The sequence below is a fragment of the Chrysochloris asiatica genome, unplaced genomic scaffold (assembly GCF_000296735.1).
Source record: "Chrysochloris asiatica unplaced genomic scaffold, ChrAsi1.0 scaffold00005, whole genome shotgun sequence".
Lineage (NCBI taxonomy): Eukaryota > Metazoa > Chordata > Mammalia > Afrosoricida > Chrysochloridae > Chrysochloris > Chrysochloris asiatica.
Genome location: NW_006408523.1, coordinates 17,911,843 through 17,924,166, shown reverse-complemented (window position 1 = coordinate 17,924,166; position 12,324 = coordinate 17,911,843). Strand labels below are relative to the sequence as shown.

The 12,324-nt window shown below is 42.9% G+C and overlaps 1 protein-coding gene across 1 annotated transcript in view; it reads right to left on the bottom strand.

Annotated features, from left to right (window-relative positions):
* The window catches only part of ABCC4 (ATP-binding cassette, sub-family C (CFTR/MRP), member 4), a 357,151-nt gene that overhangs the window by 216,727 nt on the left and 128,100 nt on the right, over positions 1 to 12,324 (bottom strand). The window contains exons 11-13 of the mRNA XM_006832001.1: positions 11,045 to 11,236; positions 1,062 to 1,156; positions 474 to 560 (exon numbers count right to left, since the gene is read on the bottom strand). Of these exons, the coding sequence (XP_006832064.1) occupies positions 474 to 560; positions 1,062 to 1,156; positions 11,045 to 11,236 (374 nt within the window). The remainder of the gene's footprint in view (positions 1 to 473; positions 561 to 1,061; positions 1,157 to 11,044; positions 11,237 to 12,324) is intronic.

Genomic DNA, 12,324 nt, shown 5'->3' with positions numbered 1-12,324 from the left:
AATCTACATGATACGAAGCAGAAGCCAATAAAATCCTTCCATGGTAGCCACATATATGCTGGTACTGAAAACATCACTTCTAAAGTACTACATACAAAAGAAGAAAAAACAAAACTCAAGGACCAGGTAAGTGAGTTGCAGGATATCATCTTCCTTGTCTTTGGGCCGGGGACTCCAGCCAGCCAACCAGTCACAGCATCTTGGTTATCGACTGCAAATAGCAGTGACCATCTTCTTCTTAGCCCTCTGCAGCATGCACACGACCCACTTCAACACGATGACAAGTGCTTTCTGTATTTTCCTCTCTTGACCTCCTATTTGTGCCGAATTACTTTAGAATGGCTCTTCCGTGTGCAGAAGAGAAGGAGGGAAGAGCAAAATAAGCTGCATTTTCTGAAGCACAAAGGCTTTCCCCAAGTCTACTGTAAAGGGTGCTTGCAAAGCCGAAGGACACAAAACATGAGCAAACTCACAGTTCGAACAAGTGCCTGCCCACTTCTGCATCGACGGCACTGAGAGGATCATCCAGGAGGTAGATGTCTGCGTCCTGGTACACTGCTCTAAAAGATGTGGAGATATCACACAAGAGAACGTTTCACACTTCCGGACCCTGCCTACCAAATTACAACAGCGATGAACAATCTGGATGTTCATCGCCAAAGAGCAAAACGGAATCACCCAAAACAAGGGCTTCATGCAGTACCCAACACACAGTGAATGGGTTCTATGTGTCCGGGGCTATCACAAAGTGCAGAAGGGTGACATGGACAAGCTTGTTTAATTCACTGTATACACAAAGGCATTAAGGGAACTTGATGTACGTACGGTTCCTGTGTTCACAGCTTTTGTGATATGCATGTGTACACTTAGCAATCAGAACACCTTCCTCTCGGCCCCATAAAGGCGCTAATAATGGAAGGGTCACCAGGAATGGATCACTTCTAAGAGGTGGAGGACTTGTGCTGATACACAGATGGGGTGGCAGATATCTGCGAGTTCAGGTTGGGCAGTGGGGAATCTCTGTGGCCACCCCAATACCCCATCTCTGAACTGAGATTTACCTTGCGAGGTTGACCCGGGCTTTCTGCCCTCCACTCAGTGTGGCTCCCCGATCTCCTATAACAGTTAGATCGCCGTCCTCCAAAAGCTGCAGGTCCTACATGGAGAAAGGAAAAAATAAAGGAAACTCAGCGTAGGTTTTCCTCCTGTCATCCTAAACTTCCAGCATTAGTTCTACAGGAATAAATGTGTCTTGGAGTAAGAGCAATTACTATGTTTCAGAGTGGCTAAATTATAGAGTGGCTAAATTATAACCTTGACCCTTTCAGAATACTCTCTGGGCTTTCTGTTTCGTCTCTGTACTTTTTTACAGATGGATGCATCTAACCAAAACATTCTTATCAATGGAAAAAAGATTGAAGTTGTCGAAGACTTCATTTTTCTTGGATCGACCATCAACAGTCATGGACGCAGCAGTCAGGAAATCAAATGATGTATTGCATTAGGCAAATCTACTGCACAAGACTTTTTGCATAAGGTTGCTGTGGGTCAGTGCCGACTTGATGGCATCTAACAACTAGGTATTGGAATGCTGGTGTGGCGCTGTGGACTAATACGTTGGACTGCAAGGTCTGTTTGAAAGACGTCGGTGGTTCAAGTTCACCAGCTGCTCCTTGGAAACCCTAAAACAGGGTCGCTATGGGTTGGAACCGAATCGACGGCACTTCACAACAATAACTAGGTATAAAGCATTGTTAGGAGGCAGAAAACAGCAGTAAATAAAACAAAGTTCCTGGTGTTTCTCAGGTAGGAGACTGACAATACAGAAGTAAGCAAATGGCTATAAATGAAAATGGTGATCTGTGAGAAAAGAAAAAGTGAATTCAACTTAGGGAAAGAAGGAAGTGAAATCTGTTTTACACAGAAGGCCAAGAAAGTCTCTGATGAGAGAGGCTGTAAGCACAGACCTGTGGACAGTGGAGTAGCTGAGGCTATGGGCAGATGTGTGGTCAGGGTGCTGGCACAAGCAAGGAAGCCAGTACTGCTAGACCAAAGTGAGTCGACAATGGTACAGATGAGGGCAGAGAGGGAGGCAAGACAGGCCACAGTCGTGTCACTGAATGGTACATGTGAGAAAGTTGAATTGGCAAATAAGTTATCTGTATCTTAAAATTATGCAAGGGAGAGATGTGGCAATATTTCATTCTGAGAGGGCTGGGCAGGGGGTCCCGGGGAAGCGACGGCACAATCTGAATTCGGCTCTTACACAATTGCTGTTGCCTCTTTCTGGAATGTAAACTGTCAGGGGCACAGGCAAAAGAAGGATGCAGGCTAAGAGACCACCGCAACAAAGCCTACAATAAATGACAGTGACCAGAGCCAGCGTGGAAAAGGTGACAAGTAGCCATATTCTGGGCACATTTCAAAGGTCGAGTTCACCGGCTGCTAAAGGGACGGATGTGGGTTGTGAGGTGAAAAGAAAAGGCATTAAAGTGTTGGGGGCATTGAGAAAGTTGCTGAGAAAGGGCAGATGGTGGGTGCAGGCTCAGGGGCTGAAATCCGAAGTTCTGTTGTGGGCAAGCTGAGATGACCACTGGGTGTCCAGCAGGTGAAGCCAAGTTGGCAGCTGGATCTGCAATTCCCAAGATGTGTGCACAGACATACGTGTGAGAGCCAGGTGAACTTTTCAAGCCCAGGGACTCAGTGTATCAAGGAATGAGTATGTCCTAACCCAAGCGGTCATTTTGCTGACCTCTGCCCTCCATTTCCCACCTTCAGAGAGAATATCACACCAGACCCATATTGTCATAGTGATATTTACGACACAGACACTGAGTAACAGACAAATATCTGTACAAAAAGTCACATTAGAACAGGCAGTCTGGGCAGAGACACCTAAAGAAAAGGGGCCTATGTGTTCAACAGACACTGACCAGATCGGCTGGACTAATTCCATACTTGCTCCATGCAGTCCAGAGAAAGCTAACAGCTAAGAAGGATCCAAAATGGTGAGTTCAGATTCTGTCAATCTGTCAAAAGCTATATCTTAATATTAATAAATAAACTGACAAAGTATAGTATCTTTGAAAAAAAAAAAAAAAAAGACATGCCTCCAAATGACAAGGTAACAATCAGGTTGAAGTTACACAGTATTATGCTACAAATCTCTCCTTAGATGGCATATAATTATCACTCAGCAGGTCCTAGGCACAGACAAGCAGAGTCTGTTGGTAATGTACATCGTACAAGCATCAACCTCCCACTGAACAGCAATCCAGAACCCAAGCAGTAGAGGAGGCTCTCGTTTCTCCAAGCCTACTTTGGAAAATCTGAGGAGAAGGCAAGTGGCACCTTAGCATTTCTATGACAAGCAAGTCCTTTCATCTGGAGTCTCATTTTCCTTTTCTACAAAATGGGTTAGAGAAACAAGGGTCACTAAATTCAAAGAATGGGGAAAATATGCATACGAACACTCCGCATAAATGGAAATCTCACAAAGTCATTGTTAACTTGCTGCTGGTGACTGATCCATACGTATACACATATATTCTTGTTTATATTCTTGTTTATTCATTTTTTTTCTTTAATCAAGCCAATGAATGTGAGACGCCCTTTAGAGTGTGAAGCACAATAAACTGAGCCAACAAAGACACCCAGAAACACACAGGGCTCTATATATACTCCAAGTCTACGTAAAAGGCAACCAATGATTAGTACTCATTATAGTTTCATGGTTTCTTTATCTCAAAGTTAACACCGTCTCTTACTTTTTTGATATTCCTTAAAGTAAGAGCCATTTTAAGGCAGCTCCCCGGGCTCTCACACACCCACACACACTCAAAGTCACATTCCCTGTTTAGATGGTCTCATTTTATTGTTGACAGTCCGTGTACTATGTTCTGCTTCGTTTTTATTCGCCGATTTTATATTGCTTTGCTGTCTTTCTCAAAATAGCATCAAGTTGGAGCCCAGCAATCTGAGTCATTTTCTGGAGGATGCACTTCAAACCTACTCTTCCCTCTAACTCAGGTCGGGACTGAGACACAGGCTTTCTCTGGGTCTGGCAGGAGAACTCGAGTGTGTTGTTTGACTTTACAGACGATTTATGGGCAAGTCTCTGACAGGAAAAACATGGAGAAGGATTCCAAGTAAACTCTGAGTCCGGCTTATTTCCTAACCACGATTTTCTGCTTTGGTTACATGAAAGCAAGAGCTGAGCATCTATTATAGTTCCTCCCACTAAGAGGAAAGGATTCGTGCTCACATGAGTTACCTATCAGTTAAGTTTAGCTGATTATTTCATCTATAGCTGTTTTTACCCAAATATAAACTAGAGGAAAACCAGAAGCTAGCTATGCCAACTTGAGATTAACACAAAAAATCCAAACCCAAGGCCATCGAGTTGATGTCAATTCATGAGTACCCTATACAGGGCTTCCAAGACTATATATCTTTTTGGGAACTAACAGCATCATTGTTCTCTAGGAGCTACTGGTGGATTTGAACTGAGAACCTTGAATTAAGCAGCTAAACACTTAACCCACTATGCTACCATGGCTCCTAGTTTGAGTTCACTGGGCCTCAAAGGCACCAGAGCACTGGTGGAAACTCAAGAGTGGAAATACCAGTGGGGAGATGGCGGAAGGAGTCCAGAAAGGAATCCACCAGGCTCTGGCAAAGGGCTGGAATGGAGAGACAAATCTCAGGAATCTTATAGCTGACACCTTTTCTTTCATCTGAAACTGCCTTTTCCTAGGAGAGTCAGGCCACACCTGCTCCTCCAATCCTTTCTACTGGGTTCCCAAGTCTTTGTTTAGATTTCTCATGAAGGCTCCACCCTCTCTTTATACGCTTCCTAACTTTATGAGAATACACAGTTTATGAGCTGGAACTGACTCTCTTATCAACAATGTGCTAAAAAAGCAAGTACTTCAAATTCATTCTCCATTTCATCCTCAAAACAGCCATAAGGGGTTGACAATATCTTTATGTCCACTTAACAGATGAAGAAACTGAGACTTTGTATAGTCAAGGCAACTGGCTAATGTGACACATCTAGTAACAAAGAGTGGTTGGTTGATTGGTTATGTGCCGTGGAGTCGGTTCAGACTCACAGCGACCCTCTATCAGGTGTCTGAAATGTTTACAGGAGCAGAAAGCCTCACCTTTCTTCTTTGGAACAGCTGGTAGTTTGGAACTGCTCTGACCTTGAGTTTAGCAGCTCAACTCGTAACCACTACGTTACCAGATACCAAGACGCAATTCCAGATCTAACTCCAGATTTTAGTCACTAAAGCATCATACACTATTGTGTCTTTCTGAGGTGTGTTCTAAAACTAAGGAGGTCTGATGGTGCTTAGAAAATAAACACTAAACTGCGAATAACAACGTCACAGGTTCAAACCCACCAATGGCTCTGTGTGAGAAAGATGAGGCTTTCTGCTCCCCTAAAGATTTACAGTTTCAGAAACCCTATACAGGGTCGCTATGAGTGGAAATCAACTTGATGGCCATGGGTCTGTTTTGTTCTAGCAATAGCTATTTATGTTACACGGAATATGTGCACCTGGTCTGAATGGAGTCTGCTAAATGTAAATTGGTACTTTTCGCATTGTTTTCATTCTTAAGTGTTTTGTACTCAGTAAACTTACATATTTACTAGAATTGTTGTTAGCTACCACTGAGACCATCCCAACTCAGGGCAACCCCGTGGTGGTGGTACGGCGGTTCTGTTAAGTATCATCAAGTCGATTCTGACTCCTAGTCACCCTGTATAGGATTTCAAAGGAGTGGCTGGTGGGTTTGAACCGCCCACACTGTGATTAGCAGTCCAGTGCTTATCTGACAGCGCCACACCAGGGCTCTGTGGACATCAGGATAAAGCACTGCCCAGCGCTGACGCCTGTCACTGCAAACATTGTAAAGTCGGAGAGCTTTCCATCTGTCGCACAATATTCTGCTGTGATCCAGGGACGCTGGCTAACTTTACAAGTAGATCACCACACTTTCTTCCTAGATTTAGTCTGGAAGTTCCAGGGAAGCCCTATGGGTAGAGCTGCCGCTACTGAAGTACAGGGAGCATCACACCATGCAGGTCACCACAACATCACAATACAACAAACTAACTGATAAAAAGGGAGCAGTGAGTTTCCTTAACTCTAGTGTATCTGCGGCTGCTGCTGTTAAATGCCATCAAGTCAATTCTGGCTCATAGTGACCCCATGGGACAAGGCAGAACTGCCCCACAACGGAGTCTAGGCGGATCACCAGACTTTCTCCCATATTAACACCCAGTCTTCCCATCTGACTTTGGTGACAGGCCCTGGGGAAAATTCTGGAAGGCAGCCAATGTCCCCACACATGGGAGAGCAGAAAGGCAGCTGGGTAATGCCAAGAAAAGTCTAAATCCTGGACTGGGTGGAGCCAGACCCGAAGCAAATCAGAGGAAAAGCTTGAAATCTATGTTTCCACTTCTACCTCTATCACCTAATTCTTAAATTAAAAAAAAACAAACAAACAAAAAAAAACTATCCCTTAGAAACTTCCTCAATCGAGAGATTTTAGTGGAAAAGTCTGGAATCTGATGTCATGCGCATGTGATTTTGAACCTGAGCTCTAAGTGTTGGGGTCAGCTGGTCAGGCTCCCTAAGCCTCAGCCTGACCAACTATAAAATCAGGCAACATGGACAGTGACAGAAAGTTGTGGTAAAATCCTACGCTTTTGTGTGCCCATGTGTATGACTGAGAGAGAAATGATGAACGCATGGCGGACCAGGTGTCCTGGTGTCTGCTCTGGGATAAGCACTGGATTGCTAACTGCCAGGTCAGGTTGGTGATTCAAACCCATCAGCTGCACCTTGGACACCCTATACATGATTGCTACACCTAGGAACTGACTCCATGGCACTTAACACACTTAACAATGATAACAACATTATTAGTACTGATTTACTTTTGCTTTCCCCACTTTTCTCATAAAGTGCATGGGGGGGGGGGCTTCAAAAAGTTCATTGAAGAACGGAATTAATTAACAGATGCTAACACTGTTCCTCAAACTTTTCTTCAAATATACAATTTGATCAAAATCAAGCTCTTCACTGTTAGGTTGATATCATTTCTGATAACACAATAACCAATCTCTCATTAGCAAGCTCAGGAGAAAGACAGACTAATCCATTAAATAGAAAATAATCAAAATATTTCATCCATTTCATCATCAAACGCTGCTCACCTGATACAATCCAGGAGATTCTATGATAAGCCATTATTCAAGCAAAATTACTATCTCTTCACAAAGCTGGTTCAGAGCCATCTACTCCAGACCTTTGAAAGGCTCACCTAGCAATTTCCACAAAGTATAAAAGAACCGTCAGATGTCTCGACTGCTTTGAAGAGCTCCTGTGGAGAGTCCCCTAAGGTTTATTATTCCCTGATTTTTATAACCCAAAGAAAGTAACATAGACGACAGCTTGCTAGCCCCTGAAGCCAAATAAATATCCGTATTTACCCGCTCTCTGTTTTTCTAAATTATACTCTCTTGTCGGGTTTGTTCGCTAGGAGTCAGAACTGACTGCACAGCGCTAAGACGACGGTAAATCTGGTATGTTTCGTTTTCATCAACACTCATCTAGTTTAGTTTAATCACAATCTACAGTTAAATACTGCATTTGTCATTTTCTGCCAAACTTGATGTCATGTCTGAAAACAACAATCTCTCCCCCTAGTGAAAATATGCGGTATTAAAATATTTCATTTTCTTCAAAAGCTAAATTGTCAGTCAAAAACCAGCTAACGGGGAAACTTATAGATTGAGAAAGACCTATGGGACCTATCGATAAGGTCAAAGTGCAATGTGCAAACTCTTTCTGAATTGTGATTCACACAGACTGCTCAGATTATTTCTTATGCCATCGTCAAAGAAACATGACCACGGGCTGGAAAGATAATAATATTAAGGGATTTGCTGTCATTTGGGGGAGTGATAATGTGCTTGTTTTGTTTTGTTTTAACAAAAGAGTTTTTATCTCTTAGAGATAAATAATAAAATATTTATGAATGAAATAATGAGATCTAGGACTTCTTTTTGTTGTTGTTGTTGTTGTCAGGTGCCATCGAGTTGGAACCGACTCATAGCGACCCCATGCACAGCAGAATGAAACAATGTCCGATCCTGGGCCAACCTCACTACCGCTGCCACACTTGAGTCCATCAATGATGCCACCTGGCCAATTCATCTCGTTGGAGGTCTTCCTCTTTTTCTCTGACCCTCCACCCTAACCCAGCATGACATCCTTCTCCAACGATTGTTTCCTCCGGACAATATGTCCAAAGTAGGAGAGATGAAGCTTAGGCATCCTGGCCTCCAAGGAGCACTCTGGCTGCACTTCTTCCAAAACAGATCTATTGGTTCTTTAGCCAGTCCATGGCACTTTTAGTATTCTCCTCCAACACCACAACTCAAAGGCATCAATTCTTCTACGATCTTCCTTATTCACTGTCCAGCTTTTGCATCCATATGAGGCTATTGAAAACACCACGGCCTGGGTCAGGCGTACCTTAGTCCTCAAGCTGACATCTCTGCTCTTCAACACTTTAAAAAGTTCCTGTGCAGCAGATTTGCCCAGTGCAATACGTCGTCTGATCTCTTGACTGCTGCTTCTGCGAGTGTTGATAGTTGATCCAAGAAGAATGAAGTCCTTGACAACTTCAATCTTTTCTCCATTGATAAGAATGTTGTTTATTGGTCCAGTGGTGAGGATTTTTGTTTTCTTGACATTGAGATGTAATCCATATCGAAGGCTGTGCTCTTTGATCTTCATAAGTAAATGTTTCAAGTCCTCTTTACTTTCAGCAAGCAAGGACTTCTTTTTAGAGCTTGTTAAATCGGACGCATTCAAACCCTACCTATTGAGATGACCTAGACAAAATGACAGATTTAATAACCACTACTGATGTGGCGCTGTGGGTTACTGTGCTAGACTACAAAGTCGGTTTGAACCACAACGTTAATGGTTCAAGCTCACCAGCCGCTCCTCAGAAACCCTATACAGGGTTGCTATGGAACAGAACGGAATCAATGGCACTTGACCACAACAAACAACAAGGGCCTGTTGCATAATAACTGGGGGTGGAAGTAATAGATGGAACAAAATTAAGTTGTTAAAGGCCACTAACTGATAAAGGCTGAAGAAGAATGATGGATACATCTAAAGGTTCATTACACTATTCTCCCTACCTCAGCAAATTGTTAAGTGTCCCTTTAAAAAGAGTCGGATGTTGTTGTTAAAGTGTAATGAAGTCAGTTTCAACTCACAGCAACTCACACAGGATTTCCAAGGTTTTAACTCTTTCGCAGGCGCAGAAAGCCTCATCTTTCTCCCACTAAAGCTTGATTAGTGTCTATTATTATTGAATTGTTTGATCAAAGATTCTAAAGAAAAATCCTGACCAAAAGGGGGAAAATGCAGAGCAGAATTTCAAATTCTCATAGAATCCGGGCCTTCTGGGGTCAAGTAAGCTGATGAGCTACTGCTCTGAGATCATCTTTAAACCTTAGACCTTTGACCAGCACTAACCCCTGAAATCTTTGAATCATCCCAAAGTTTAGCACAATGAGTAAAGAAAGCCTGCCTTGGGCACTGTGCTTTTTAAGAACTATGTACACTGGGTTGAAGTGGCAGCGGCACCTTTAAAGTTTAGGTAAGAAATTTCTGTCACTGGGGGAAGAACCACATGGAAAAGCCAGGTGAGCATGATTGCATAACTTGAAGAATGCGTGTAGACATTGGTGAATTGGTGTACGCTTGGTTGTGCATATTTTCAACAATCAAATCCATTTATTTTTAAAAAGATTAAAAATGAGCAAAACCTCCTAACACAAAACCAAAAACGCATTCTGTGAAATATCACATCGACTAAAGTAACAGTGTGTACATGTGTGTCTCGTGTAACCCAGAAGACTAGCTGGAAACTACTAAATAATGTTCCTAGTTCTTTTAAAATAAAAACAAAGTTTTAATAACCCTGTAACTTAAGTTAAAATTAGCAGTTAACCAGCAGTAAGACGAGACCTGGGGACTCCTGGGCCCAGGAGCAGGGACATGGCCCCAGAGGACTAGAACGAAGTTGAATCATCCAGCTGATATACAGTGAGGGGGGGATACACAAGAACAAACACACTTGCAGATAGTACCCATTTGACCTGGCATCAATGGCTGGATGACTAGAACACAATGAGAGGAAGAAAGAAGATGGGGGGAAAAAAATAGGAGTAACCAACTATAAGTGGATGAACTTGACCTATGTTTGTAGATGCAGTATGACAAAAGAGCAGACAAACCTCTACAGTGAAGATCATTCCCACCCCCTTGGTACACAGGGTAGATAGGGAGGGGGAACTTAGACATTGGCTACCCAAAATGGGGGGACTACAAAGGCAAGAAGTGACTGGCTTACAAGCTTTCAATAGGGAACCTAGATCCAGAGGACACAGGGAAAGGTAGAATCTCCACTGAATTGTTTCCAACCTGTCTGGATAGGGTTGATAAAAGGTGAGGGAGAAAGGACTCCTGTGGTCAATAAGGAATGATTGCTATCAGGTCTGACAGTGAGTGTTGAAAAGGTAAATGTAAATGTTTTGTAACAAAAGGAAGGGAAGGGCTGATTTTGCAGTCCAGGAGCAGAGATCCCTAGAACCATCAAGGGAGAAAAGCAAAGTATGAGACCTTGTCCAGAGAGGCAGTGACACTAGGGATGGAGGTAGAGGTGATGACATGGACAGAAGGAGTGGCTGGGGACTCTGAACTCAGGGAGGGAGAAGGGTTGTGTGCTGGTGGCCGGGGGCAGGTGTGTGGGGTGTAACCCTTTGGGTGTGTGATGATACATGCAGGGGACTGTGATCATTTCAATGAAACAAAATACGATAGGATGAATGTAAAGATAATGTTCACCCATGTAAACTAACACATAATCCACAATAATAATAAAAAAAAAAAAAAAAAAGGTTAAGATTAGCTGATTCTAGTATTTGAGATTCAAAACTTACCTTTTTCAAGGCACAAGCCTTTATAACTTTTTCGTATCGTTCCTTTTCGTATTTCTTCCCGAATAGAATATTACTCCTCACAGTTCCAGAAAATACCCAGGGCTGCTGGGAAACATAGGCAATTCTTCCATGCACATTGACCAGCCCCTGAGTGGGGGGCAGTTCCCCCAGCACAGCACTTAACAGCGATGACTGAAACAGATCGAAACAAGCACACGCACACCATGAGCACTTAAGACAGGACAAGCCACTGTAATACAGCCTCCCCTCCGCCCTGTAGCCTTGATCGTAGTCCTTTTGTGTAAAATAGTGGGGGGAAACCACAGCACTGGAAGTTACAATAAGAAACAGAGACACTACTGATCAATGCAAATTAACACTTTGAGCCATGTCAATAAACTAAATAATAATACCAAATCGGGCGTAACATTCTATGCTGCCTCTAAGAGTTCCCCCCAAATGAAAAACTGTATTGAATAATGACTAATTAAGAATGTTTGCAGTGGCAGTTATTGTTGCTGTTGTTAAAAACCATCGATTGATTCGTTTCCAAATCATAGTGACCCTGTGCAGGGTTTCCAAGAAGCTGCTGGTGGGTTTGAACCACTGACTTCGTGGTTTCCAGTCCAATGTTTATCCTACAGTGCCACACCATGAATCGCAACAGAGCATCTCAAATCGTTAAGCAAAGCAGTTGTTTCTCCATCCAGATATCCTTTGTCTCACAAAGGGGTTGTTCCTGAAAAGCTACATGTAAATAATATATCCAATGCATGGGTCAAGATCGCAATTTAATGGAATTCTGAAGCAACTCATGATTCCGAAGAACAAACGTCCACTGTAAAGGAAATCAACACCCTCCCATATATATATATATATATACATTCTGGCGTCCTGGTGTGGCACTGTGTGCTAATGCACTAGATAGCAAAGTTGGTCTAAACACAAGATTGGCAGTTCAAGCTCACCAGCTGCTCCTTGGAAACTCTACAGAGGGTCACTATGAATTAGCATTGACTCAACAGCACTTCACCACCACCACATCTATACATCTATACATTGTACATTTAGATGTCTGTATTTTGTTAGTGTCGAATGTATGAGCCTGTGTGTGCGTGGAGTCTTTGACAACAGCCACGTGGCATGTCTGTGCACACACCTTGTTCGCATGAAAGCAGCAGCATCTGTTTGTTTCTGTCTCCCCCAGAACCTGGTGCTTCTAGAGGGATAAGATATCTTGTTTATATTTGTGTCTTTTGCTCCCTAAATACACAGATATG